Source organism: Lemur catta, chromosome 19, assembly GCF_020740605.2.
Source record: "Lemur catta isolate mLemCat1 chromosome 19, mLemCat1.pri, whole genome shotgun sequence".
Taxonomy (NCBI): Eukaryota; Metazoa; Chordata; class Mammalia; order Primates; family Lemuridae; genus Lemur; species Lemur catta.
The window spans coordinates 32,131,294-32,159,216 of record NC_059146.1 but is presented as its reverse complement, the minus strand read 5'-3'; the positions used below and the strand labels follow the sequence as shown (position 1 = coordinate 32,159,216).

The window sequence follows — 27,923 nt, the reverse complement described above, 5'->3', positions numbered from 1 at the left end:
GCTGAGGCAGGAGGATCGCCTGAGCCCGGGAGTTTCGGGTTGCAGTGAGCTAAGATGATGCCACCGCACTCTAGCTGGGCGACAGAGTGAGACTATCTCCAAAAGAAAAAGTCGGATTCCATTCCAGACGCCAGTGGGTGGCCTTGGAACTGGCGACGCACAGCGCGCTGACGTCACACGTCTCAACACGCGCCAGGCGGCGGTGGCCCCCAGCTCGGCAGCCTGCGCGCGCCTCTCCTGTGACGTCACTGGGTACTGTGACGTCACGGCAAGAAGCTCCGGACCCACTAGCCCCGGGGGTCCCGCACTTCAGTAACATTGCGGCAGGTCCCGGGACGGCTAAGCAATGATACCTTAGGTGGCCATGTCGAAACGCGACGTCGTCCTCACCAATGTCACCGTTGTCCAGCTACTGCGACCGCCATGCCAGGGTGAGGGAGGCGGCAGGCGACCTCGGGGAGGGGAAGAAAGGGTGGTCCGGGAGCACCTCCACCCCCACACGGGGCGCTCACTGACTCCCGAGCCCTCCCTGCAGGCGCGTGGGCCCCGTCTAGGGCCCGCGGGGAGACCGAGGTGCAGGGCTGGGGCCGCTCCTCACCTGCCCTGTCCCTTCATTCGGGAGCCACGTGCTTCCCTCCCTCCAGCGCGCCCCCATCCCCACCCCTTACCTACCCGGGTTTGCTGGCTGGTGGCTTCTATGGCTATGGTGGAGGGACGGGGACTCCGCCCCCGGGGTGGAAAGTGTAGGGAAAGGGGGCAAGACGAGGCCCGAGCCCCGCGGTGGCCAGAAGAGGGGTTACCAGGGGCATTTGTGAGGAGAGCCCAGGCAGGCAGTGTTTCCACATAAAATTGATTTTCCTGGCGACCAGTGTGAAAGGGGCCCCTTGGGGGGTTGGTGGGCTTTGTCCTTTCTGTAGTGCAGGAAGCAAGAACGCTTGCGACCTGCCAGGGTCTTGGCAATCACTTCACAGGCGTGGGCTCACTGAAGCCTCCCCTGGTGAGGCCAGGGTGTTCACTGTCCCCATTTTACAGAGCTGTTGGGGAGGGCAAACCACTGACGTCTCTCAACAAACAGCTGGTATAGTTGGGATTCCGCTCAGGGCTGTGGACTCCTGACTCCCTGCTCGCAAACGCTGGGCAGTCCTGCCTCACCCAGCCAGAGGGGTGTGCGTGAGCCCCATCACTCACACATACACACACACACACACACACACACACACACACACACACACGCTAAACCAGCTCGATCTCCTGGGAAGGCAGCCCCCATTCCCACGCTGTTTCCTCACTTCCTACTTGGGGGTCCCGGCCACTGCAGGGGCAGGTGGCGGTGGGGTGGGGTGTGGCTTTGGCAGGGCTTCTGGCCGGGAGACCCTGGAAGACACAGCTACAGACAGATCTAACAGTCACGGGACTTGAACCCTTCCCTGCTCATCATTGCCCTGTGACCTCAGGCTTCATTTTCTCCTCTGGAAAGTGGGTTTATAGCACACGCCTCACAGGATTCAGAGAGACGATGTGTGCGAAGAGCTCAGAACAGCACTTACCTGGGCAGGCAGCTGTTCCCTAGCCCGGCACCCCACTCCCAGAGTGGAGGGGAGAGGAGAGTGGAAGCTGGGGAAGCTGGGAAAGGAGGGCCAGCTGAGTTTTCTTCTGGAAGGTCACTGAGTGGGCTCAGATGCCCACTCTTAACCCAGGTGGACAAATCTCCCCCTTTCATGATACCAGAAAGAGAACCCCCAAGAATGCAAACATCCTCAAGGTCACCAGTAACCACAGGGTCACTGCCACCCAGAAACACTGACTGATACTACTTCCTGAACTTGTTCTGCTGTTGGAAACACCCACGGTCCAGCCTCAGGCCACAAGGTCTGTGGCAACAGGGAGAGATGAGGGAAATGGACCCCCAACTCCTAGGGGTGCCCTGCTCCTAGCCCCACCTCCTCCCAGGTGCCTAAAGCAACTCCCACCATCACCCTCCCGCCCCTCTCCAAACCCTGCTCTCTACCTGTCCTCATGGATAGTCTTAGGAGCAGACTTCTCCTCCTCCTCTGTTAAAATCAGCTCCCACTTGTGGAACTTGAGATCCCCGGGAGCCCTCATAGCAGCCTCCGGGTGGAGGATCAGCTATGACACCTAGGAAACGGGCCAGAGGGGTTCATTAACTTACCCAAGACCACACAGCAGCAGGTGACTGAGCCAGGGCTGGTAACCAGGCTTGACTTCCCAGCTTACAACCCTCTGCCACCCGGGACCGCTAAGCCTCCACTTCCCCCCTCCTCGTCTCAAGCCTTCATCCGTAGCTCAGGCAGAAGCACCGCTCTAAGCACGGGCAGTTCTGAGTGCAGTGCGGGAGTGGGAGCGTGTGCAGACAGGCAGAAGCTGATAGGAGTTTGCATTTGTTTCATACAGTATGACACAGTGTTCCCTAAACTCCCCTGAGGATAAGAAATACCTGGAGTGCTTGTTAAAAACAGGATTCCTGGGGCCTCAGTACAGACCTAGAGAGTTAGATTTTTCTAGGAGGAGGCCTCCTCGAGTGATTCTTACCATCAGAACAGTTTGTGTACCACTGGAATAGGTCAATCATCAGACAAGTTTGGGAAATTATCTTAAAAATACTAATGTGGGGAATGTTTCCTAGGCCCTACGTATATTACCTCATTCAATCTTCACAATGACCATCTAAGAGAAGTACTACTATTACCTCCATTTTACAGAAGAGGAAACTGAGGCACAGAGAATATCACCCCCAGCAATTGTTAAAAATATATACCCCCTCACTGGGACTCTCCAGGGAAGAGGTCCTGGCACTGGTATTTTCGAATAAGTCCACCCCTCGCTCATTCTGGGAAGCACTGGGCTAGACAGTCAGGCCCCAGGGGCCAGGAGCCAGCAACAGGTTCCAGATGGCAAAGATGGTTCATTCTCTCTCACTGTGCTGGTGCAGCTCATCCCACACCCCTCCTTCTCCTTCCCCCGGCCCACAGTGACCAGAGCACCACCTCCACCTGAGCCCAAGGTTGAAGCAGAGCCCCAGCCCCAGCCTGAGCCAGTCAAGAAGGAAATAAAGCCACCGTCTCCTTCCTCTCCTCCGAAGATTCCTCCAGCCCGGGAGTTGACTGTTGGCATCAATGGGTGAGTCTACTCTGGCCCCTGAGCAGTTCCTGGAGCCTCAGAGCCCAGCCCCTCCCCTGGCTGCTAACTGGGTCTGTCCACAGCTCCGCCTTGGCACTTCCATTCTGCCGCCCTGGAGAAACAGCAGGGCATTAGGCTGACAGGGTCCCGCGCTATTATGACAATAATCAAAGAAACAAGATGGCTCAGTGGTGTGTGTTGTGAGCAGTACAGACCTCGGTGGTACCGTAAGGCTGGGGAGGGCAGCATTAGCTGAGGTGGTCAGGGAAGGCCTCTGGGAGAAGGTGACATCAGAGTGAGGTGTGAGAGATAAAAGGCAGGCAACTGTGCCCCTTGCTGGCGAAAGAGTCTTCCAGGCAGAAGGACGAGCGAGGGCTCTGGGTGCAGGAGGCAAGCTCAGTGTGTTCAAGGCCAGCCGGGGGGTCAGTGTGGCTGGTGTAGAGCAAGCCAGGGGCAGAAAGGAGGGGAGAGGGGAGCCTGGCAGGGGCCTGGGGCGCCATGGTAAGGAGTTTGGATCTTGTTTTGCTGATGGACAAATATGGAGATTTTCATGCCAAGAGACATAATCTGACTTGAAATTCTAAAAGATCCATCCAGCTATGAGGTTAAGAATAGGGCAGAAAAAAAAAAATGGGGGTTAGGGGACCGTCGGAGACAGGAAGCAGAAAAAGCAGTGAAGGTCATCTGGGCAAGAGGTGGTAGTGGCCTGCACAGAGGTGGCTGCCTTCTTCCCCCAGATAGAGGATTCCCGCCTGGTCCCCTTGAGTGGTCCTCCTCCCCATTACCCCTTCTCTCCCATCCTCTCCTCTGCCTGGTCCCCGCCAGATTTGGACGCATTGGTCGCCTGGTGTTGCGCGCCTGCGTGGAGAAGGGTGTTAAGGTGGTGGCAGTGAATGACCCGTTCATCGACCCAGAATACATGGTGAGCAGCAGGCAGAGAGCCGGAACGGGAAGGGTGGGACTAGGGACGGGAGGGGGTTGGGGCAGCGCTGTGGATGCTCCAGCTGCAACGTGGAACTTTCTTCACCAAGGTGGGGACGCTCGAGGGAGGCTCGCTCTGCCACCCCAAGACTAGCAGCCATTCTGTCTTCTGCAGGTGTACATGTTTAAGTATGACTCCACCCACGGCCGATACAAGGGGAGTGTGGAATACAGGAATGGGCGGCTGGTGGTGGACAACCAAGAGATCACTGTCTTCCAGTGGTAAGGGCAGCATCTGTCTGATGTATGCCTGTGACTAAAATGGGATTCCAGCTTCTCATGTGGGGTTCAGAAGCCCCCCACATTGTGTGCGCGTGCCTCTGGGTACTAGTTTGGAGAGGGGGGTCTCAGAGAGGTCCTTGAACCCCAAAATGGTTAAGAAGCACTTATCTAGAAAGATGCCCCACTGTAATCATGAGTATTTTTTCTTTAAAACACACTTGCATGTTCCTCACTGGAATATTGACTCAACATGTCCACAACTCAACACTTGATTCCCCTTCAACCCCCAAACTTGCCCACCTTCCCTCCCAGAAAATGACTTTGACATCTAGCCGACCCCTTCCAGTCGGGCCCCACACAGCAGCCAGGTTACTCCCCTATAAAACCCCCCAGAGGCTTTCTGTGTCCCCACGGATAAAATTCCCCTCCTGACAGGCCCCCCAAACACTATGCACCCACCTCACAGCCTCTCGTCACCTCAGCCACATGGCCACCCACCTCTCGGGACCCAAGCCAGCACCTGTCACAGCTAGACAACGCTGACTTCTCAGTAGTCATTTCACACTGATACTACCCAGTTCATGCTGGTGTTAACACTGATCTTCCATTTAAAGAAATGTTCTGATTCTGTAAGTCAAAAGCAGATGTGTAATATGCTTCAAATACGAACATTTTCAAGATACCAAAAGCAATTAAAAATGTATAAAATGTGAAATATTAAACTTACCTTACCTTTCTAATGCAAACTCTTAGCCACTGCTGGCCCCATGGCTGCGAGACTCTTACACACAAGCTCGTGCACGTGGGCAGGCGCCGGGGAGACTTCTCCAACCCCAGGCAAGCTGCAGCCTTCCGAGCAACCCTCAGCAGTTCCACCCTCAGCCCTTCCCTTGTACTTGCTGGGGGTGGGTGAGTGATAAAGGGGCATGGAGGGCTTGTGAGGGGCTGGGCAGGGATGGGTACAGGAAGTGGGGGGGTAGGAGGCAGAGACTGGAGAATCAGTGAAAATGGAATCTGCTTGACCCAAGTTTGAAATCATGACAACAAAAACAATCTCAGTAGAGCAGTCATGATGCAGACCTAGTGTCCTCTCCCACCTCAGCCTGGGCACCATGATTCTTGCCACTTGGGGCATTCCCCTCCCCATGCCCACTCCCTCCACCCACACCGCCACTCGGGCACTGCCTTCTCTGGTCCCTTGTACTACACAGTAGTCCTCCTCCCCCCTGCACTGTTGGGGTTGTCCTGGCACTTAGCACAGGCCATGTTGTTGTGTGTACTCCACCCTGCTCCACCCCGTCCTAGTTGGGTGACCTTGGGCAAGGGACCAAACTTGCCTGAGCCTCAGTCCCCTCCTATATCTGACAGGGTCGTACCCTCCATGGTGGTAGCTGGGAACCTGACTGGAGTTAACATGTGCTTGTGGAACAATTCGAAGGGCATTTTCCCACAAGGCCATAGCCTTGCAGGCAGGGCCCTACTGGTTTGTGCTCACCACTGTTGCTTGGTACTAGCAGGTACAGGCCCTGGCTCTTGGTAGACATTCAGTACTTCCCTTAAAAATGAATAAATGATATGGAATCCTCAAAACAGCCCTGCGGGCAGGAGGGTGGGGCCCATGACAGCCTGGGGGAGGGGCTGGGGTCTTCTGGGGCAGACTGTTTGCCTCAAGCCAACTTAGCAATTGCTGCGGTGGAATTTGTTGAAGTGTCCCCAATGTGGAAGGCAGGAAACGGGGGGCATCAGAGAAGAGCTAGTAGGGCCAGATAATGAAAAGTGTGGACCAGGAAGAGAGAATACCCATGTGCTATGGGCCATGGAGAAGAGGGGAAGCCTGCTCATTCATTCATTCAGGCAGTGTAGCTCGGAACACAGATCTGAGGGCCACCCGCCTGCACCCAAGCCAGCTCTGCCTCTTACTCCCTTCACCTCTGCCCTGATGCTGGCTCCAAAATGTGACAACAGTAGTACTTACCCCTTGGATTGAGAAGGTTAAACAAGTTTAATAGAGGTAAAGCACTTAGAATAGGAGCACATGGGAGGGGTTCAGTAAACATGTAGGATGGCTAATTAAGAAATCCTCACACATTGGTCAAACCCCCACGGAGGGAACAATGGCAAAGGAAACCAACACTAACAAATAATCACAGAAGCAAACAACCCAGTTATTTGTATACAGTTTATTCATTTAATGCTTGTTTGCTAAAGCCGAGTAGAAAACAGCAATATTAGATACGTAATGTTCCAGATACAAATGTTTGTCAAAATATTAAGTAAAAATGTAAACTTACAAAAGAGGAAACTGAAAACCTCCTTTATCTTTCTAATGTAAGCCGCTAGCCACTGCTGGCCCCAAGGCGGCCTCAGACTCGTCCTCCCCCGAGAGCTGCTCTCTGGCCCCTGTCATAGGAGCTGAGGGGTAAAGACACAAGGGGAGGGCTCATGGAGAGGTGGTCGGGGCTGGAGACCAGAACGCAGCTGGGCAGGCCTCACTGTCACAGGGCCCACATGCTGGGCAGCTTACATAGAAAGGGTCTGACCTGGTTGGTAGTCAGGGATGGTCCCCCTGAGAGAATCGAGGCCTGAGTTGGGGAGGTGGCCGCCTCACCCAGGCATAGCAGGAGTGGTGCAGTCAAGAAAGGAAAAGTGGCCCGAGGGGGGGGGCAGTGATAAAAAGCAAGTCCAGCAGGGTTGCTGCCACCTGGGGCAGCTGGGCGTGTGTGGGGCTGGGGCACAGGTGGGCTTGGGCGGGCTGGTACCTACAGGAATGCATCTGGTCAGCCTTTTCAATGGTGAAGGCTGTGGACTAGGGTGGCAAAGCCTGCGCTGGTGAGACTGACGCAGCCCTGCCACCCCTCTGCAGCAAGGCGCCCAAGGAAATCCCCTGGAAGACTGTCGGGAACCCCTATGTGGTAGAGTCCACAGGCGTGTACCTCTCCCTAGACGCAGCTTCGGTAAGCGGGGAACAGGTGCCCAGGGCTGGCTGGGGGGCCGTGGTGCTTGAAGCACCTGACACTCACGCTTCCTCCCTAGGACCACATCTCGTCAGGCGCCCAGCGTGTGGTCATCTCCGCGCCCTCACCAGATGCACCAATGCTTGTCATGGGTGTGAATGAAAACACCTATGACCCTAGTTCCATGAACATTGTCAGGTAACAGGGCAGCAACATCCTTAAGAATGTGAGCGGTCCCTGGAGGACACGCCAGCCTGTGGAGGGGAGGGTAGAGACTTGTCCTCCCCACTGCCACCCCCACCAGGTCTCTGTTGCTTCTTTCACATCAATCTGTTTCTGCGTCTCCTTCCCAAAGTCTCCATAGCTATCATGTCAACGCTACCCTGAAACTGTCAGTTAGAAACACACGACTTCTGGAAAACAAGCTTAGGGAGCTTCCCCCAACTGCCTCTCACGTGCTCCTTCGGTTTGAGGCAGCCCCACTGATCCCTCTCACCCCCTTCCCAACTATTCACCAAATCGGGCCTGTGTGTAGACTCTAAAAGGGGTAAGGGTGGAGCGTAGCTCTACAGCTCACCTCACAGTGCCGCTGCACGCCCGGGCTGTTTCAGCAACGCATCCTGCACCACCAACTGCTTGGCCCCACTCGCCAAAGTCATCCATGAGCGTTTTGGGATCGTGGAAGGGCTGATGGTGAGTTGGGAATAAGGGGCTTGGGCAGGAGGGATGGCAGGGAAACCCAACCTCTTCTTCAAAGGCCTTGCTTAGTGTATGGAATTAACAGGAAGAGACTGGTTTTGGGAGGAAAGGCCCACCAGTGGAGAAGTCTGTTAAAACACTGTACAGCCCTCAGGCAAGGCTGGACCATGGCCTGCATGAGCCCCTCCTGTGGTCTGTGGTGGTGGTCCCACCAGCCTCCACACCCAGGCCACCATCCCAGGCCTGGGGAAAGAGGCATGGGAGCTTAGGCCTTACCTTGGCCTTCTTCTTCCCCAAGACCACAGTCCATTCCTACACGGCCACCCAGAAGACAGTGGATGGGCCATCAAAGAAGGCCTGGCGAGATGGACGGGGTGCCCACCAGAACATCATCCCAGCCTCCACTGGGGCTGCCAAAGCTGTGGGCAAAGTCATCCCCGAGCTCAAAGGGTATGAGGACTGGACTGGCCCTTAATCCTTAAGGGTAAAGCAGGGGCCTTGGCCAACCCTTGGGGTAAGGGGGAATGGAGAGAGACATTCCTAAGTTCTGACTCCCATCCTTGACATGGGTTTCTCCAGGAAGCTAACAGGAATGGCCTTCCGGGTACCAACACCAGACGTGTCTGTCGTGGACCTGACCTGCCGCTTGGCCAAGCCTACCCCCTACTCGGCCATCAAGGAGGCTGTAAAAGCAGCAGCCAAGGGGCCCATGGCTGGCATCCTTGCCTACACTGAGGATGAGGTAGGGACTGAGGAGGAAGACCCTGGGAGGAGCCCTCTGGGGAGGGCATGTGATTTCCACTTGCCAGACAGCTGCCCTCAATGTGCCAAGATACAAACTGCAGAGCTGGGAAGGTAGATCTCCCTGCCTCAGGGCCTTTGCACTTGCTGTGCTTTTGGTCTGGAAAACCTACCACCCAGGTGGCCACACAGTCGGCTCTTACTTCATCCAAGTCTCTATTTCAACCTCCCTCCTCGGCAAAGTACCCCCTCAAAAAGATGTTCTTTTTGTGGCCCCATTCTTCAACTGGAATTTCATTCCACAGTCATTGTTGGCCCCAATAGCGTGTGCATGCCCCAAGAAAGCAGAGATTTAGGGAGTATCTTTTCATTTCCTTCCAGCCTGGCACACAACAAGTGCTCATAACATGCTCAGTGAACAAAAGACAACAGCTCCTATTTTTTAGCATTTGCCTGGGGCCAGGCCATGGCTGGTGCCTTCCGTGTGAGGAGTTGATGTCACCATCAGAAGTGCCATCTCTGTATGTTGTCCACCTTGGTGCTGTCTCCCTGCTTTAGCTTATGCAGGTCCACTCCCACACAGCCTCCAGGACTTCTTCTTTTAATGGAACCAGATGGTATCACTCCACTGCTGAAAACTCCCCTGTGGCCCCTAGTGTGAAGCCACACTAGGGCTAAAACCCTCAGGACCTCTGTGCCTGCAGCGCTTTCCACCTCAGACAATGTATTGATTGAGGGCCCAAGTTGGCCAGATCCTCCTAGTCAGCCAGACCCAGGCTCGTGGCCACCCCTCAGAGAGGGCTTCCATTCTGGCCCATTCCAAGTACATGCATTGTTCCTAGGAAATAAATACATTGGTACAGCATTAGGGTGTTTGGGGTCTGTGTCCTTTGGCCAGTCCCCCACAGGCAGAACCCCCACCTCCCTAGGTCATATCCTGTCCCCAGAGCTGGGACACAGTAGGGAAGCATCAAATACTATAGATGAATGGATGGACAGTGTGCCGAAGAGTCCGAGCCTGACCTCCTGGAGGTTCTTGCTTTGCTACTCACACTTACCTTTTAAATCTGACGTCCAGGTCGTCTCCACGGACTTCCTCAGCGATACCCACTCCTCCATCTTCGATGCTAAAGCCAGCATCGCGCTTAACGACAATTTTGTGAAGCTCATTTCCTGGTAAGGGGGAAGTGATCAGAGAATTGTGGGAGGAAACTAAGAGGTGGTCTGGAGGGACCCCGCCCCCCAACCTCCTTTCCCTCCCCTCACAGGTACGACAACGAATATGGCTACAGTCACCGGGTGGTCGACCTCATCCGCTACATGTTCAGCAAGGACAAGTGAAAGGGGAGGGTCCCTCCTTTGCTTCCCTGTGCTCCCTGGCCGGAACCCGTCCCTCCCGTTCCCGCGCTCGGCCGCCCGGCCTGAGGGCGCTGCGCCGCTGGGTCAAGGATGAAATAAAAACGAGTGCTCACGTTGCGCCCCGTGCCTCTGCGCCGATCACTGCGGGTTCAGATCCGGGTTTAGGGCCGCCACACGCTTACTCGACCGGCCTGCGCCCACGGGCAGGGGGTCACGCTCCACTCGGAGCCCGGTTCCACTTCAGGGGAACCAGGAGAGCCGTGGTCACGGAAGCCTGGCGTGGCCAGAAGTCGGTCCCTAAGGCACCTGACGTGGGAGCACAGGGAACCAGGGCCGTAACGCCGGCGCTCTGACGTCACGGGCGCGACGCCCCGGGCGGGACTACCTTTCCCAGAAGGCCGTGCGCGGGCCGCGGCCAGTCAGGTGGGCGCCAGGCCCCGGCCCGGGCAAGAGCGCCGGCGGAGGCAGAAAGCAGCGCCTGGAGACGCCTCCTCGCGACCCCCGCGCCGGCGGGACCGGGCGGCTGGCATTATGACCCTGTTTCACTTCGGGAACTGCTTCGCCCTCGCCTACTTCCCCTACTTCATCACGTACAAGTGCAGCGGCCTGTGAGTGCGGGGCGGGCGCGGGGCGGAGAGGGAGCGGGACCCGGGCCGACCCCTCACCGCCCGCTTCTCCAGGTCCGAGTACAACGCCTTCTGGAAATGCGTCCAGGCTGGAGTCACCTACCTCTTTGTGCAGCTATGCAAGGTGAGGGCCGCCCGGACCCCATGTGTCTGGCCCCCAGGCTCTCCAGACCTCGCCGCATGTCCCCCACGGTGGGACCGCCCCCGGGACTCGGCATAGGGACGGCTCCAGAATGCCTATAGAGGATGGACTATACAGGGGGCGGAACCTGAGAAAAGACCTAGAAGCAATTTTGCGTAGCACTTAGTAAAATTGGAAAAACCTCAGTTGTGTGGTTGACTAAGAGGTTTTTTGGTGTGATTATAGCCAACCCCCAGGGTGTCGCACAGTGCTGCTAACACTGCCCAAGTGGCCACCCCTGCACCTCCAGACCTGACTCAGATTCCCTGTGATCATTACAGAACTCAAACTTCCTCAGGGACCAGGACACCTACCCTTGTATCTCCTCCAGACCTATAATCTGGCCGCCATCTGATGCTCCCTCTCCCACATGGGCCGCCAGAACCTCAGTGTCTTGCCCTCCACGTACACATTAACTTTCCATAAAACCCATGTGGATTATTCCCCCACCTTGAGGTGACCTCTTTCTGTTTTCTGTTCTCAGATGCTGTTCTTGGCCACTTTCTTTCCCACCTGGGAAGGTGGCATCTATGACTTCATTGGGGTGAGTGGGGCAAGGGAGGGGAAGGGAGTGCAGGAGCAGGGTCCCCTGGCCTCTGTGCTCACTTAAGCCTCAACCTGACCCACAGGAGTTCATGAAGGCCAGCGTGGATGTGGCAGACCTGATAGGCCTAAACCTTGTCATGTCCCGGAATGCCGGCAAGGGGGAGTACAAGATCATGGTTGCTGCCCTAGGCTGGGCCACCGCCGAGCTCATTATGTCCCGGTGTGTGCAGCAGCCTGGAGCCCAGACTCCTGAGAAAGGACACCTGGGTTCCACGGGGTGCTGGAGGGTGGGGGCTCAGAGTGTGGGCGCTAAGGGTGTCTGGGTACTGGAGAACTCCTCCCTTTGCCTTCCTCAGCTGCATCCCCCTCTGGGTCGGAGCCCGGGGCATTGAGTTTGACTGGAAATACATCCAGATGAGCATTGACTCCAACATCAGTCTGGTACGCAGTCCTTCTCTGCCCCCCATACAGCTTTTTACTGATGGCTATACTCCTCTCCAAGGCCTGGCCCTGACTTTCTGCTCCCTCCAGGTCCATTACATCGTTGCGTCTGCCCAGGTCTGGATGATAACACGCTATGACTTATACCACACCTTCCGGCCAGCCGTCCTCCTGCTGATGGTCCTTAGTGTCTACAAGGCCTTTGTCATGGAGTGAGCTGGGTGGGGTTTGAGGCTGGGTCCCAATGGGGGTGGGTTGTCTCTTCTCCTTCTCTCATTGTGATGTTTCCCCACAGGACCTTCGTCCACCTCTGCTCCCTGGGCAGCTGGACAGCACTGCTGGCCCGAGCAGTGGTGACGGGGCTGCTAGCCCTCAGCACCTTGGCCCTGTATGTCGCTGTTGTCAATGTGCACACTTAGGCTTGGTGTCCCAGACGTACCTGTTCCCTGCCTCTCTCCAGGTTTTAGTGAAGTAAACAGTATTTGGAAAGTTGTTTCTGCCTCCATTTCTCTTTCTCTTGGAAACTGTCTCCAATACCATGTCCACCTGGGTCCCAGATGCCCTCATTCTGGTTTTGGAGCCAGGTGGACAAGCTGGGAAGCTACCAGTCCTCTAACATGTCCTGTGTTTCTGGAGCAGTTCCTCAGGCTCCTTGTTTTCCCAGAGTAGACTGAAAGTTTAAAGTAAATGATTTTTGAGCAATGGCAGAGGCCAGGGCCTTCAGGGGACAAGTGGTGAGGGAGGCTAGAATCCAAGAGAGGGCTCCTGGGGCTCCTCCTCTCCTCACAGCCTCAACCTAGCCCTCTCCCACAGTGCCTGGCTGGTTACCTCCTAGGTTCCTGGCCCCAGTCTCCATGCTCTGATCCATCCTCTCTGTGGCAGCCAGGGGGACCTATCTGAAATCCATCCTAGTCCATCATTCTCCCCTGCTCATAATCATTTGTGATTCCTCATCACACACTGGACAGTCTGACCACTTGAGGTCAAATTTTGCCCTTGACCTCTTTGGAGCTGCTCCTTGGAATTATTTGCCCAGCCAAATTCTTAACATCCTTGCAGCCACAGGGCCAGTATGGGGAGTCAGGGGTGGGGGGCAGACTTCTGATTCTGAGTTTCTTAGTGCTTTGGCTCAGTTCTCATGTCAAATCATGGGTGTCTTCTCAGGCTGGAATACAGAGACAACTACAACCAAACAGAGCAATTGAGCCCACCATTGTCCTTGATATTGTCCTGGATGCCATCCCTTGTCAGCCCTTTCTTGGTCCAGTAAGGGCAGCTCCCTGCCTCTCCCTGAGGGGGATGTGTCAGAAGCAGAGCTTGGAAAGTCATGTTTAAGCTCCACCTTGATGCAAATCCTGCCCACTCAGGAAGGTGCTCCCTGGCCTGGGGTTCCCAAATGGGACGGGACAATTGCCCCCTCCCTGCTCCACCAGGCTGTTGAGGTCTTGCATGATGTTATTTAGCCTTGGGCCTACGAAAGCACCAAGGACAGCTCTGCCATGACACTCTTGATGTTTTCAGAGGGAACATTTACCCTCAGGCTGAGAAGCCAGCATCTAGCCCCACCATTCCTCATGGCCCTAAGTAAGGACAGGGTCCACAGGTCTCTTGGGGGTTGAAAGTGATTGATTGCCTTGACTTTGACGTGGAAAGGAAGTAGATGGGGTGTTCTCCAGCCCATCTGGGTAGATATGTAACTGGGTCATTTTCTCCCACACATCCATCCCCTGCCCTGCCTATCCCTTTACACATTGGGACAAGTGAAGGTTGCAGAAATGACCAACTGTCTGAAATAATCCCAATTTACATGGGGCCAGTGGTTAGGGCTGAGATGGGAAGAGCACAGGCCAGAGTGATCAGGGCCGTGACGGTGAAGCATGGGCAATGGTGGCGGTGTGATGAGCCAGGCTGTGGCAATGAGGGTCATGATGGGAAAACACGGGTTCTGCGGACCCAGAGTAGTTCCTGACCTGGCCTGGAGGCAGTGTGGGCCGCCCCGCGGCAGGGGTGTGTGAACTGAGGCCTGAAGAATGAGACAGAGAAAAGGAAGGATCAAGGCAGGCACAGGGTCTTGCAGTCAGAGAGAGGGCTTGGCTTTTCCAGGGAACATAAGAACTAGTTGGAACGAGTTCAAGAAGCTTGTGAGACTGCAGAAGTTGGCAGGGGCCACATCACAGAAGGCTCTTGAAGGCTGGCTGGGGGGTAACCAAGGGGAGAGAGGAACCTGGAGAGTTCTAGGCAGGGGAAGGACAAGGCCAGATTTGCCTTCAGGAAGCTCTTCATGACCATTGTGTTGCGGGGGAGAGTGAGGCCAGGGCTGTATCAGAGTGGGGCTGGCCGGGTTAGGAGCAGAGTTGGCTAGAAGCCAAATAGATGTTGGGGACCAGTGTGCTGTCTTTTTTTATCGATGGGGGCACAATGACGAGATGACAGGTAAGGAAGGAGCAAAGAAGTCCAGGATAATACAAATTTGGGGCCCACTGTTTGCTAGGGAGAAGGAAGCACACTGATGGGGCAATGGGGGGAAACAGGTTTAGGGGATGATGCAGAGGCCAGTATGAGTCACCTCAGATACACTGGGGGAGGCTGGAGACGTGGGCATCACTGCAGAGAAAACTGAGGGCACGGGGTGGGTAGAGGGCTGTGGTGAAGAGGAAGGAAAAGAAGCCCAGGGCCCAGCCAGAGAAACTCAAGGAAGGGGAAGAGATCCAGTGTGGGACCTCTGATGCCGAAAAGCAAAGAAAAGGGGAAGGGAAAAAGAAGCAGGCAAAGGGCACTGGGCAAAGGAGGGGCCAGAGGTTGCAGGGGGCATTTCTAGCAGTTGGAGGGGTGAACTTTTGAGATGGGAGGGATGAGTAGGGGACCTTCAGGAGTTGGTCAGGGACTGACCATTGCAGAGACAAAGGACTGAGCAAGTATAATCAGTGGTGACAGCTATGAAGGTTGGGGTAGGGGATGCTTGATGTGGAAGCGATTTGGGCCCCCTTGCGTCAAGGAGCCTCCAGGAAGGAAAAGGGGTGCTGAGAACAGAGAAGGCCCAGAGGTGGCTGTCCAGGTAGTGGAGCGGTTAAAGGCACCCACTCTGGAGGGCACCTGTGGTCACATCCCAGCTTGCCTTTAGGTGCTGTAATGCTAGGCAAAGAAATGGGAATTATTTCACCAAGGAAGGTTTATTGAGTACCTACCATATGCCAGGCTGTGTTCTAGCCTAGAGCTGCAGCCCTGGACAAACAGCCCCTGTTTTGCAGGATTGTAGGGGATTAAGAAAGACGCTTAAGACAGTGCCTGGTACTGAATAAATGCAGTCAGTGCGAGTTGGCTTTATTGCTATTGTGCAGGACACACGTGCGTTGTTAACAAAGAGCCCCCAGGCAGCCCTCCTGCCTGGACTGTAGTCCTAAAGACAGACACACCTTACCAGGAGCTGCGAGCTCCCACTCTCTGTCAAAGCCCCACCACTTCAGAGGACTGTGTCCAGGGACTGCTTCTCCCGGAGGGTGGGGACCTCGTGGATGGGGAAGGAGAGTGGGTCCCTCCAAGGTTGGGGTGCCATGGGCTTCAGAAGCAGACACAGGTGGGTCCAGGACTCTTGATTGCACAAATGTTTTGCTGGCTGTCCAGAGGGTCCCATGAGCCACATCCCCACCTGGCTGTGGCAGATGCAGGGATGGCTTGAAGGCAGCTGTCCCTCTAGTAGTACAGCTCCTGGTCCCACCAGCCTGGGAGAGAGAGAAAGGAGACTCAGTGCTGGGGGTGGGGGCGGTTCAGTGGCAGTTTGATATGGAGGGTCAAGAGCTTGGAGGTCAAGTGTCGAGGATCAAAGTTTGGTGCAGCTGCTCTGAAAATGTTTCAGCCCCCGAGCCCCAGGCGCCCAGTCTCCAGACTCACTCCCTGGGCAACAGCGAACTCCAAGTTTCCGGATCTCATCATAGACGAAGATGAGGAGGCCAAAAGGCATGGGGACCAGCCACCACTGGAACCTGAAGGCACAGGCGAGATGGCAAGGTAAAGCCTACCCCCAGGTCTGTGTCCCGCATCCCCCATCCCTCCGCTCACGCCTCACAAGCCCTCACCGAATGGGCATGAAGTTGAAGATGTTGGGCATTCCAGGGCAGTAGCACAGGAAGCAGCCGATGCAGACCTGGAACACGATGGCGATCACCAGGATCCTATTCCTGGGGTGGGGCGGATGGGATGAGAGAAGCCGTCAGGAGGTGGGAACCAGATGGAAATCAGGGTACTAGGCCAGATGCCGTCATCAGCAAGCTGTTCTGAACACCTAACACTGGAGTGGCCTGGGTCTCCCCAACAGTGGGTGCTGGCCCTGTCGGCATCACCCCTTTAGTTAATGAAATATGGGGTGGGGGGCAGCCGGGAGGCACGTGGTGGGAGCTATCGGTCAGCGGATGTAAGAAAATGTTCAGTATCTGGCGTGGGACTATCCCGTGCTGGCGTGTGCCGGCCGTAGCACACTGTAGTCAGGATCTGAGCAGAACGGGGGCCGGGGGCGGAGGGCAGGGTGGGGCAGGACCGGGGCTGGCTGAGGACACCTGAAAAAGCCCTGCTGGAAGGCGGAGAGGCGGCGCGTCTTGCGGATGAGGACATCGGCGATCTGGCACATCTCAATGCTGATGAAGAACACGGTGTAGCAGGTGTACTGCTGGTACAGCCGCTGCCCGAATGTCTGTGGCCAGGAGGGAATGAAAGCAGCCTGAGCCCACACGGAGAGCCTCTGCAGCCAGCGGGCACGAGGGTCCTGGGACCACAGATACCTAAGTGCTCTCTTTCCCTTGCGTCAGAGGCTAAGGTTGGGGGAGAGGACAGAGGCAGGATCTGCCAGGTGTGTCGGACCCCAGAGTGTGAGGCCCGGAAACCTCAGCCCAGCAGGGCTTGGATGACAGTGCCTGGGCAAACCGTGGGCTGGGCCAGACGGCTTCCACAACAAAAGGAGGGATGTAGATTTCCTGGGCACCGAAAAGAAGGGGCCTGGGAAAAGGTAACTGGGATCCTGGACAGGCTTTGCAAAGGCCAGTGACTGCAGGGGCCAGGCAGACGGCAAAAAGGAGTGAAGTGGGCTCAGCGGGCCTTTGGGGAACAGAAGGGCCATTTATGGGGGCGGCCACTGTGCAGGCCGTCTCTTCACCACAACCAATTCTAATCCCGGTTGTGCAGGGTACACTAGGTACACTCCAGGTATAAAATGTTTCACATGTATTATCTCATTTAATCCTGAGAACACTATGACGCAGATCAGCGGTGCTCAAAGTTTAGCATGCGTCCCAATCCCTGCGAGGGCTGGTTAAACACAGTCTTCCAGGCCCTGTCCCCAGAGTTTCTAAGGCCAGAGGTCTGGGATAGGGCTTAAGAACCTGCATTTCAAACAAGTTCTCAGGTGACTCTGATGTTGCCGGTCTGGGAACAAGCTGTGAAAACCACTGAGGTAGACCTTAGTATTCTCCCCACTTTACAGGTGAGAAAACTGAGGCACAGAGAGGCACAGCAACTCACCCCAGGTCACACAGCTTGTGAGGAGCAGCACCACACCATGAATCCAGGCAGTCTGGCTCTAAGGTCTGTATTCTCAACCATACAGTAAAGGTTTAAGAGGAATATCCTGATCTATAACTCCATGGGCAAACTAACACATCTGCTAGCCAGATCTAGCCTCACTGTGCTCCAAACTGTCATTAAAGTGGACCGCAGTACTCTGTGCAGTGATACTGCAGGGAACATAACAGCAGGGGCTGGTTCCACACTGGAGACTCTGTGTCCTGTCTGCAGGAAGAGGACCCATCTGCAGCTGGGATCCTCAGAAGCAGGAGTTTGGAGCAGAGAGTTGGCAGAGAGTCTGGGTATCTGGGGTACTCTGGCTGAACTCAGTCACATATGGAGGAGCGAGTGAGCCACATGAGGTAGGTGGCACTGGGAAGGAGAGAGCCATGGATGGCGTGGGGCGGGAGAGGCGCTCACCCACTCCTGGCCATAGCTGTCCTGCAGATCCTGTAGGTGGTGGTTCTCCCAATGTGGCCGCAGCCCCACACACAGCAGCGGGAACCAGCCCTCCTGGGCCATGGCCGTGAAATAGTCAGTGAAGCCAGCAAATGACTGGATGGCACCTGGGGAGAGGCAAGGGGACACAGGGAGGGACAGGGACACAGGGAGACAGAGATGGAGACATAGACAGGGACACAGGCAGAGAAAGACAGAGACAGAAGCAGAAACAGAGACATACCCAGAGAACCTCAAAAATATGGAATCGGGAATGACCAAGAGACAGGGTCATGGAGAACAAGGCTAGAGACAGAGCAGGGACACTGGGGGACCAAAGAAACCATCACCGACAGAGAGGGACACAGAGAACAACAGAGTCCCAGGATCAAATGCAGACGCCAAGATCCAGAGCAAGCCAGAGCCCAAGTCAGGGACCCCAAGGCAGGCAATCAGCCCCACTGAAGAGCCCCCCACCAGCTGGCCTCCCTGGCCCTTTGGCACTACCAATCTGGAAGTAGGAATAGGCAGCCAGGGGCTCATTGACCAATCTGTCACGCTTTGGATTCCGTGGCCGCAGGTGCATGATGTCACTCTCAGCCTTCTCATATGCCAGGGACACAGACGGGAACTGGCAGGAGTGGAGGGAACCAGGCACGAGGGTTTGCCTGGGCCCCTGTTCCCCACATTCTGGACCCCCCTTGCCCCATCCATGGGCAGGAAAATGACTGAGGTTGGGAGGCAGGACCTGCAGTGACCACACAGCCACACCTGCCTGGACAGCCTGGCTCACGATGGCCCCTGTCGGAGGATTGGCATGTCCAGGCCACAAGCATTCTGGTATCCATCTTCACAAGAATGTCTGCTCGTATCTCCACCATCCTCTCTCTCCCCGTCCCTCCCTCCTGCTCCCCCTCTCTCTGACTCTGTATTTTTATACCGTGGTCTCTGGGGCACTCTGGTCTCAGCCTCTCTGTTCTCTCTCCCTCCCCCCTTATTCTGTTTCTCTGTCCCTGTTTCTAGTCTCTTTCTCTGTGACTGTGTCCCTGTCTCTGTTTTCATGTGTGTCTCTGTCACTCTGTGTGTCCCCGTGTCAGCCCCCATCTGTTTGTGACTACAGGGTGGCAGCAGAGGCATGCTGATCAGGGGCACAGGCTCTGGGGCACCTGACTGGGCTCAAATCACAGCCGTGCCACTTACTTGCCGTGTGACCTGGGGCAAGCCACTCAGCCTGCCTATGCCCCAGTGAGCTCATCAGTAAAACAGGGGTGATGATAATAAAACCCATCTCACAGGTATGAGGACAAAATTAAGTAAATTAACGCGTGCCTGGCCCAGAGTAAGCACTATGCAAATGTTGAATGAGTATCTGCCAACACAGCCGTGCGTCTGGCTGCGTTCATGGCTGTATCTGTGGCTTTTCGCCGTCTGTCTGCCTTGGGGTCTGAGTGTTTATTTGCCCATGTCTGTTTAGGGCTCTCTGTCTGTGATCCAAGTTTGGCCAGATATGTGTCTTTTAATATCTCTGTCTGAGTGTCCATATCTGAGTCCCTCTGTGTCCGTGGGTCTGTCCATGCCTACCTGAGTATCCCCCTGTGCGTGCAGGTCTGTAGGTCTGTCCACGTCTGCCTGCCTGCCCACCTGTGCATTCACCTCTGGCTGTCTTGTCTGTTTCACTCTATGTCCGGGAGTGTCAGTGGTGACCTCTGTCCATCCTGTCTGCACGCAGGCATATGTCTGTGAGCACTAGTGGGTGGGGTATTGGGGCTGTGGACTCACAATATCAGTGCAGAGCTCTATGAAGAGGATGGTGATGCAGCCAAGTGGCAGGGGCACACTGACAGTGATGTAAATGAGGTACGGTGTCAGTTCAGGGATGTTCTTGGTCAGTGTGTAGGCAATGGACTTCTTCAGGTTGTCAAAGATCAGTCGGCCTATGGGGGTACAGCAGGCACCTCAGCCCCCTTGCAGCCCATTTCCTCCTGTGCCCACACTGCCTGCCCATCCCCTGGCCTGGCCCGGACCCTGTTCCACTCCTGTCACAATGGAGGCGAAGTTGTCGTCCAGCAGGATCATGTCGGCTGCATTTTTAGCAGCATCTGAGCCGGCAATGCCCATGGCCACTCCGATGTCTGCCTTCTTCAGGGCTGGGGAGTCATTCACACCATCCCCTGTGACAGCCACAATTGCGCCCTGCAGGCAGGGGGTGCAGGTGGGTGGGCAGTCAGCAAGAGGCCAGCTCAGGGCCAGCCCAGGCCATCCGTCCACCCTCATCGGCAGGGCCTTACCAGTCGCTGGCAGCTCTCTACGATCACCAACTTCTGCTGGGGACTGGTGCGAGCAAACACCATCTCAGGGTGGGTGCGCAGCACTTCGACCAGCTCTGATGGGTCCATGTCCTTCAGCTGCATGCCATTGATCACGCAGGCATGGGCCTCCCTGAGGAGGGACGTGGGGGGACCTCACTAGGGCCTCCGTCTGTGAGGGGTGTGGGGAGAACCCTGGGGAGGGCTGGGGGGGCTTACTTCCGATTAACCTGCTCCACGGGCACACGCAGGCGAGCAGCAATGTCCTCCACTGTTTCGCTGCCTTCTGAGATGATCCCCACACTGGCTGCAATGGCCTTGGCTGTGATGGGGTGGTCACCCGTCACCATGATCACCTGTGGGGGGACCAGCAGACCCATGACCCCTTCAGATCAGCCTAATCCACTTGTCCTCCCTGGTAGCTGTCTGCTGATACACTTGTTCATTTAGTCAACCAAGTGTGACCACCTGCTGTGTGCCTGGGACAGAGCAGGGACAAAGCAAAGATCCCTGTCTTTGTGGAGCTGACATTCTAGTGAGGGAGACAGAACATAAACGAAATAAAGAAATGGATTCCATAGCACATTAAGAGGAGGGGAAAAAATTAAACTTGGTTGAGGAAGTGGAGGCTTGATTTTAAGTGTGCCCAGGGAAGGCCTCATTGAGAAGGTGACTTTTGAGCAGAGGGAGTTGGCCACATGGAAATCTGGGGGAAGGGTGTTCCTGGCAGAGGGAACAGCCAGCGCAAAGGCTCTGAGGTGAGAACATGCCTGGGCTGTTGGAGGAGCAGCAGGGAGGACCGCATGACTAAAGAGGCATGAACAAGGGGTAGTGGGCTAAGGAATGAGCGTACAGAGGTAACAAGGCCCAGATGTACAGGGCCTTAGAGACCGTGGGAAGGGCTTGTGGGAAGGGCTTGGGCATCACTTGCTCAGCATGGGCTCCCCTTTTGTCTTTGGGAAACCACCCATATCCCCTATGTTGAAGGGAAGTCCCTGGCCAAGATTGGGCAAGTAAGCCCCGACCTGGCCCATGAAGGTGTCCCATCCCCAGCCACAGTGACTGGTGCAGGGATGAACACATGACCCAGTCTTGCGCTACTGCAAGGAGGCACTCTCTTTCTGTGGGGCGGCTAGACAGGTGGGAGCTGTAAGAGCTGCTGAGGCAGCGGTGTGTCATCTTTGCCCACCCAGATGGAGGGACTGCTTGAGAATAAAGCCAGTAGAGAGAAAAGCAGAATTGAGACACGGAGAAAGGCAGATTCCTAATGACACTGAGCTCCTGAATCCGATGAAGCTCCATTCCCCAGAATTTTTCAGTATCATGAACCAATCTATTCCGGTTCAAACCAGTTTCAGGTGAGTTTCTGTCAAAGGGTTCCTCAACCCCAAATCCTTCTTTCCTCTGCCATCACCCCCTGCCTGTTCCTCTCCCCAGTGGCATACCCGGATGCCTGCTGTGCGGCACTTGAGCACAGCATCAGGGACGGTGGCCCGGGGTGGGTCGATCATGGATACAAGTCCGGCAAAGCAGAGGCCACTAGATGGAAAGTTCATGGCCTCCACGTCGAAGGCATAGCCAGGCGGGTAGTCCTTCTCACTCAGATAGAGCTGGCAGAAGCCTGACCAGAAACAGGGAAGTCAGAGAGGAGTCCTGGGCAGACCCTGCCCTAGCAGGGCCAGGAAATGAGGAAAATAACCAGGTCTGTTGCACCAGGCACAGATGCATGCCTGATCCTGTGCTAAAACTGCATCCGCATTATCTGAATCCATCCTCACAACCACGCTTGAGACTCAAACCTGTCTTGCAGATGAGGAAACTGAGGCTTACAGAAAGGGGATATTTCTCGCCAGAGGTCACACAGCAAAGTAAGGTGAAAGATCCAGAATTGGACCGCAGATCTGCTTTCCAGGGAAGTTAAGGAAGTTTAAGGAGTCAAGACAAAAATTGGGGAGGTCAGGATAAGGATTGGGGAAAGTCTTGCAGAGACTGGGAAAGGTCAAAGGGTCTACGGGAGGACACTGAAAGGTGGAGGTCCCAGCAAGGGCAGGTCATCAGTTGGGGCAAGCGCTGGGACAAGTCAAATCGCCACAGTCAGGTCAGGACGGGAAAGGACCAGGCGAGGACAAGTGGGAAGGGACTGGGGTCAAAGTAGGAGTTGAGGAGAGTCAGGAGTCAGGACCAAGACGGGGAAAGTCAATGTGTGGACTGGGCTGGGTCAACTGTCAGCCAGGGCTGAGAAGCGGCCGGCGGGCGGGGGAGGCTGGGCACGGTCTGTGTCCTCCTCCTCACTCCAGTTTATCTCCCAACCCCTGCCGGCCTTACCGAGCACGCGCTCGCCCAGGCCTCCCAGGCTCAGGTAGGCAGTCTGGAAGGCTTCGCGCCACTGCTCGTCCAGCGGCAGCTCCTGGCCCTTGATGAGGATGGAGCTGCAGCGCTCCAGCACGCGCTCGGGGGCGCCCTTCATCACCAGCAGGTGCCGCGGGTCCCGTGGGTCCTCCAGCGTGTGGATGGACAGCTGGGGGCGGGGCGGGGCGGGGCTGTGGGCGCGGCCAGGGAGGGCAGGGGCGGGGCTTGGGAGGGGCGGGACTTGTTTAGCGAGCTTCCTCCCACCCGGGGCCAGATGACCGGAGCGCGCGGAGAGCCCCCAGCGGACGGCTGTGGGCGGGCCTGGCCCTAGGTGGGCAGGGGCTGTGGCAGACGGACATCGGGTACGGGTTTGGCTACCGAGAGCCGAAGACAGAACCATGCGCTACCGTACCCGGACCCCGATGTGGGCGGGGCCTCAGTGGGCGAGGCCCTTCTGTGGGCGGGGCCGGTGCGCACCTGGAACTTGTTGGTGGAGTTGAAGGGGATCTCGCACACTTTAGGGAAGCGCTCGCGATAGCCCATGGCGTTGCCCAGCGTCAGCTCCGAGAACTTGAGCAGGGCCGTCTCGGATGCGTCTCCGATCACGATGCGCTGGGAGCGGGGGCCGGTGTCAGGGGCGAACCCGGCTGCGCGAAGCTCCCGGGATCGCCTGGAGTTCCCCCGGCTCTCACCTTGGGGACCGGCACTGCGTCCTGGCCGGACTTGAAGGCGGCACGGTTGCACAGGGTGAGCACACGGCACAGCGCTCGCCACGTCTCCGAGGACTGGTCGAACGTCTGCCCTGGAGACCAGGAGTCCAGGCTGGGGCCGCGAGGGAGCTCGGCAGACCTGAAGCTGAGCTCCTCCCGGAACTCAGGACACCGCCCCCTCCCCACTAATGAAAAGCCTTCTCTAGGCTCCCATCGGGTCTCCACCGTCTACCAGACCCGGCCTATCCCCGCCCATCCCCACACCTGACTGGTCTTCCGTAGTGTCAGCCGAATGGATGTGGTTGTCAAACCACAGATGGGACACAGTCATGCGGTTCTGAGTGAGGGTCCCCGTCTTGTCAGAGCAGATCACCGAGGTGGAGCCCAATGTCTCCACTGCTTCCAGGTTCTTGACTACACAGTTCTTACTGGCGAGCCGTTTGGCTGTCAGGGACAGGCAGACCTGGGGGAAGGGTGAGAAATGCAGGCTGGGGACCAATCCTTGCTTCCTGCCCCACATCCCTCCTCTCACAGCACTGGGGAATCCTTTACCCCAGCCACAGTGCTGCATATGCAACATTCTTCTGCAAAAAAACAAACAATAACAAAAAAAAAAAAGGTTTTTTCTTGCCTCCAAGCTTGTGTTCAGCCTGTGCTTTCTACTTGGGACACCTTCTCCTATCTGCCCAGATACATGCAGCCAGGCCCCTCTCTGCACTGTCCCAGCTGAGGTTCCGTAAGTTCTCTTAGCATAGTCAAAATGAGAAAATGAGCATCCCTGAGCCTCCTCCGGAGCTGGCCTTGGGTGGGGTGCTGACTTACAAGCTGGCTGCCCCCCTAGGCCTCAGTCTCCTCCCGTCAAGGACGCTGCCTCTTCATCTCTGAGCCCTCGATGGCACAGGACATGGCCCAGAGTAGCCATGGTGAATGTTTGCTGAATGGATGGATGGGAAGGTAGGTGGTGGCTGGGGAGAGGAGTGGGTAGACGCACAGGTCGGGAGATAATGGTGGAAGCCTGGGTGAATGAGCAGATGGGTGGACAGGCTCTCAGCTCCCTGCACCCTGTCTACCCCACTCACTGTGACAGTGGCCAGCAGCCCCTCCGGCACATAGGCCACCACAATGGCCATGAAGAAGACCATGGCCCGCAGGAAGGTGTAGCCAATGCACATGGCCACCACAAAAAATGTGGCACCAAAGAGGATGGCAAGGCCTGCAATGATGTCCACAAAATGTTCAATCTCGATCGCGATGGGCGTCTTCTCATTCTCCACTCCTGAAGCCAGTGATGCGATGCGCCCGATGATGGTGCGATCGCCCGTGTTCACCACCAGGCCCTGCGCTGTGCCTGCAGTGGGGCCGAGAGGGTGACTCAGGGCTGGGTGGGCAGGAGTAGGGGTGTGCACAGCGCTGTGAACTCGAGGAGGGGCAGTCACGGCAGGCAGTGGAGACAGTGTGACCTGGGAAGAGGGCAGCAATAGTGGGGGATAGAGAGGCAGTGTGCCCTCGAGAGGTGGGAGTCATATTGGGGGAGGCAGTGTGGCCCAGAACGTAGCAGAAGGGGGGCCAGTGGAGGTGGTCCCAGGAAGTGGGGAGGCAGTGTGGCTATGGGGCGGGCAGGCAGGGGCTTCACAGACCCTCGAGGCACATGGTGGAGAAGAAAGCAATGTTGCGGGTCTCCAGGGGGCTCTCGTGTGTACACTCGGGTGACCGGGTCTGGGGCTCGGACTCTCCAGTCAGCGAGGAGTTGTCCACCTTGCAGCCCTGGGCCGCCAGGATGCGGATGTCAGCTGGCACGCGGTCCCCGCCTTTCATCTCCACCAGGTCGCCCACCACAAGCTGATCTGCGTTGATCTGGAACTTGTCCCCATCTCGGATCACAGTTGCTTGCTGTGGGGCAGGGGCACCAAAGTTGAAGTGCTGAGTGTAATGGGGATGTGTGGAGGCGACAGGCGGGGAGAGTCGGGGACCTTTGGGGAGAGATGGAGGCCACAGATGAGGGCCAGGAGGGACCTGATGGGAGGAGCCTGCCTGAGCAGGTTTGGGTCTCTGGAATCTGAAGTGGCTGGGGGCTGGGGAACCCACCTGGGGGACGAGGTTCTTGAAGCTGGCGATGATGTTGGTGCTCTTAAACTCCTGGTAGTAGCCGAAGCAGCCGGTGACCACAACCACGGCAATGAGGGCCAGTGCCAGGTACAGCTTGGGGAAGGGGGGACTGGGGTTATGTGAAGGGGCTGGAAGCTCCCTGTCTGAGGCCACCTGCCTGCTCCCTGGTGCCCTGGTGGTGTTGGGGTCACCTCCATGGCTTCCCCACCTACCAGGAAGCCTTGTGCACTATGTCCTGTGTCCCCTGTCCCTATGTTCTTCATAGCCCACATTCACCTGTCCTGTATTCTCAGTGTCTTGAGTCCCTGTATATGTCCCATATCCTCTGGCTCCTGACTCCTCAGTCTCCTGTGATTTGTGCCCCTTGTCACGATGTACCTTGGTTTTATGTGCTCCTTTTTCCGGGGTCCCCCAAGTCTTGTGCTCCCCATGTCCTCTGTCCTAATCTCCTCATGTTCCCATGGCCTGTATTCCCTGCGTCCCACATTTCATATTCTGTGTTTTCCATAACCTGTGTGCCACCCTCTGTGTCCCCTGTGCCCACTAGTTCCTGTGTCCTCATGTCCCCATTTCCCTGTTTGTGGACTGCAGACCTCATGCTTCATATTCTGTGTCCTCCATGACCAGTGTCCCCATGTTCCAAATTCCCAGTCCCTGTGTCCATGTGTCCCCATGTCCATGTACCTCTGAGTCCCCATCCTGGATCACATGTCCTGACTCTTCAAGCACCTGTCCAATGTCATATGTCCCTAAGTCCCCATGTCCCTTGTTCTGACCGTGTCATATTTCCAATGTCCCTTGTCCTCATCTCCATTTCATCTTTCTGTGTTTCTATGTCTAATGTCTAATTTCTGTCCATGTGCTGTGTCCTGAGCCTTGTGTCCCCATGTCCCATGCCCTAGTGTCCCATGTCTGAGTCCCAATGTCCCTTGTGTCCTTGGTTTGTCCTGTGTCCTCCTGTCCTCTGTTTCCCAAATCCCATATCTTACATACTGCATTTCCATGTCTCTACATCCCCACCTATGTCCCCCATATCTGAGATGCATCCTCAATGTCCCTGTGTTCCCTGTGACCCATGTCCTTGGGTCTGTCCCATATCCAAATGTCCTCCATCCCCCATGACCCATATCTTGGGACTGCATTTCTATGTCTTTGTATCCCCATCCTATGTCCTTTTTGTCCTGAGTCACATGCTCTGTCCCCCAGTTCCCAATGTCCCATGTCTACCACTCACATTGTCATCGGTGGTGAGATCACCCTCACTGGCCTGGATGGCAAAAGCGATGAGGCAGATGGCAGCAGCCACCCACATGAGGCACTGCAGACCTCCTGCCAGCTGCCGCGCAAACTTGACATACTCGGGGGTACCCCGCGGAGGCCGCAGCGCATTGGGCCCATCCCGCAGCAGCAGGTCAGCGGCCAGGCTCGCAGACAGGCCCTGGGGACCGAGGGGGTGGCATCAGGGCAGGGCTGGAGGGCATTTCTCTCACCAGGGATAGCTCCTTGTCCCTGTCTCTCTTTCCCGTCTGCTCCGCTTCGTGTCTGTCTTTGTCTCGTGGTTCTGGCCCCTCCCTCCCTCCTTCGTCCTCCCTTGATCTCTCTCCTCTTCCTTCACCTTTCTCTGCCCTGTTTCCCTCTCCCTTATCTGCCTCTCTCTCTCTGTCTCTCTGCCTCTTTTCATCTGCTTCTCTCCCTCTGCCTCCTTCTCCCTCCCCTCCCTCCCCTCTCTGCACCCACCCCCCTTGCCCCAGCTCACCTTGGTGGCATTGGTCTGGTATTTCTGTTCCAGCTCCGCCACAGACAGCTGGTGGTCATTCTGCGTGGTGGGGGGCAGGGCACTTGCTCTGGCTCTCACGGGCCCCACCCCCGCCCGCTGCTTAGTGCCCGGCCCCAGCCCTGACCCTGGCCCAGCCCCAGCCGGCCCGGCCCCCCACTCACGATCTCCATCTCCTTCTTCATGTTCTCCAGCTTCTCCTTCCTCTTGCCTCCCCCACCGCCCTCCTTCTTCTTTTTCATCTTGGCTGCCATATCCCCACCAGGACCAGGTCCCAGCTCCACTGAGTAGAGCTCGTAATTCTCCTGGGGATGGTGTGGAGGGAGGCCTCAGATCCCACTGGGATCCGTGACCCCACCTTCCAATCCCCGACCCCTGTGCCCCACTCACTGCCTTCCCCATGGTGCCTGGTCGCACTGCCCGCCTTTGCCCCGACAGAGCCTGGGGTCTGGACCAGCCCTGATATACTCAGGGAGGGTGGGGGTGGAGCAGAACAGGCCCGATTACAGCTGATTACGGGCTCCTTGGGGTGACCTCCAGGCCTGGACAGCTCGGGCATTCCCTAATGGGCTGTCCCAACCTGCCCAGATGCCATCTCAACCTGCCCCTGATCAGGGGATCACGGGCAATAGCCACAGCAACAACCAGAAGAGAAAACATACGGTGCTCATTCTGAGCCAGGAATGGTGCTAAGAGCTTTCAAGTATTAACTTATTTAACCTTACAACAACGCTTTGAGGAAAGGACTCCCTTTATAGATGGGAAACCAAGGCACGGAGGGATTACGTCACTTGCCCATGGT

The 27,923-nt window shown here is 56.4% G+C and overlaps 3 protein-coding genes and 2 long non-coding RNA genes across 5 annotated transcripts; 3 read left to right on the top strand and 2 right to left on the bottom strand.

Annotated features, from left to right (window-relative positions):
- Positions 1–263: 263 nt before the first annotated feature.
- On the top strand, positions 264–10,206 carry GAPDHS (glyceraldehyde-3-phosphate dehydrogenase, spermatogenic). The gene is made up of 11 exons (XM_045532323.1): positions 264–431; positions 2,991–3,138; positions 3,964–4,060; positions 4,235–4,341; positions 7,205–7,295; positions 7,375–7,493; positions 7,907–7,988; positions 8,293–8,444; positions 8,574–8,736; positions 9,814–9,911; positions 10,004–10,206. The coding sequence occupies exons 1-11, from the start codon at positions 365–367 to the stop codon at positions 10,074–10,076; spliced, it is 1,197 nt and encodes a 398-aa protein (XP_045388279.1). The 5' UTR covers positions 264–364; the 3' UTR covers positions 10,077–10,206.
- LOC123624475 lies at positions 6,507–10,428 on the bottom strand. The gene is made up of 3 exons (XR_006730134.1): positions 10,208–10,428; positions 9,794–9,908; positions 6,507–9,573 (listed from the first exon to the last, which is right to left on the bottom strand). It is a non-coding gene; the product is annotated as an uncharacterized LOC123624475 (long non-coding RNA).
- Positions 10,429–10,488: 60 nt separating this feature from the next.
- On the top strand, positions 10,489–12,381 carry TMEM147 (transmembrane protein 147). The gene is made up of 7 exons (XM_045532322.1): positions 10,489–10,702; positions 10,775–10,844; positions 11,386–11,445; positions 11,531–11,667; positions 11,804–11,888; positions 11,979–12,100; positions 12,184–12,381. The coding sequence occupies exons 1-7, from the start codon at positions 10,626–10,628 to the stop codon at positions 12,305–12,307; spliced, it is 675 nt and encodes a 224-aa protein (XP_045388278.1). The 5' UTR covers positions 10,489–10,625; the 3' UTR covers positions 12,308–12,381.
- Positions 12,382–15,190: 2,809 nt separating this feature from the next.
- Positions 15,191–27,533, bottom strand: ATP4A (ATPase H+/K+ transporting subunit alpha). The gene is made up of 22 exons (XM_045532321.1): positions 27,512–27,533; positions 27,286–27,426; positions 27,104–27,163; positions 26,582–26,785; positions 25,327–25,440; positions 24,879–25,131; positions 24,321–24,589; positions 23,506–23,704; positions 23,224–23,333; positions 23,009–23,143; positions 22,508–22,700; positions 21,628–21,803; positions 20,402–20,538; positions 20,165–20,315; positions 19,901–20,069; positions 19,656–19,810; positions 18,384–18,507; positions 17,859–18,004; positions 16,439–16,572; positions 15,962–16,063; positions 15,777–15,868; positions 15,191–15,607 (listed from the first exon to the last, which is right to left on the bottom strand). Exons 1-22 carry the CDS (start codon positions 27,521–27,523, stop codon positions 15,579–15,581), a joined length of 3,105 nt encoding a protein of 1,034 aa, XP_045388277.1. The 5' UTR covers positions 27,524–27,533; the 3' UTR covers positions 15,191–15,578.
- LOC123624473 lies at positions 17,393–21,858 on the top strand. The gene is made up of 3 exons (XR_006730133.1): positions 17,393–17,459; positions 17,670–17,800; positions 21,376–21,858. It is a non-coding gene; the product is annotated as an uncharacterized LOC123624473 (long non-coding RNA).
- Positions 27,534–27,923: the final 390 nt, after the last annotated feature.

What these genes read in the sequence shown, in the direction of transcription:
- GAPDHS (XM_045532323.1), top strand. Translation starts at nt 365, where the DNA reads ATGTCGAAACGCGACGTCGTCCTCACCAATGTCACCGTTGTCCAGCTA. An exon ending in TTGACTGTTGGCATCAATGG is followed by an intron (nt 3,139 to 3,963) that starts GTGAGTCTACTC and finishes GGTCCCCGCCAG; the next exon opens with ATTTGGACGCATTGGTCGCC. An exon ending in TCATCGACCCAGAATACATG is followed by an intron (nt 4,061 to 4,234) that starts GTGAGCAGCAGG and finishes TGTCTTCTGCAG; the next exon opens with GTGTACATGTTTAAGTATGA.
- TMEM147 (XM_045532322.1), top strand. Translation starts at nt 10,626, where the DNA reads ATGACCCTGTTTCACTTCGGGAACTGCTTCGCCCTCGCCTACTTCCCC. An exon ending in TCTTTGTGCAGCTATGCAAG is followed by an intron (nt 10,845 to 11,385) that starts GTGAGGGCCGCC and finishes TTCTGTTCTCAG; the next exon opens with ATGCTGTTCTTGGCCACTTT. An exon ending in TTGACTCCAACATCAGTCTG is followed by an intron (nt 11,889 to 11,978) that starts GTACGCAGTCCT and finishes TGCTCCCTCCAG; the next exon opens with GTCCATTACATCGTTGCGTC.
- ATP4A (XM_045532321.1), bottom strand. An exon ending in TCAAGAACCTCGTCCCCCAG is followed by an intron (nt 25,132 to 25,326) that starts GTGGGTTCCCCA and finishes CCTGCCCCACAG; the next exon opens with CAAGCAACTGTGATCCGAGA. An exon ending in CTCCACCATGTGCCTCGAGG is followed by an intron (nt 24,590 to 24,878) that starts GTCTGTGAAGCC and finishes GCCCCACTGCAG; the next exon opens with GCACAGCGCAGGGCCTGGTG.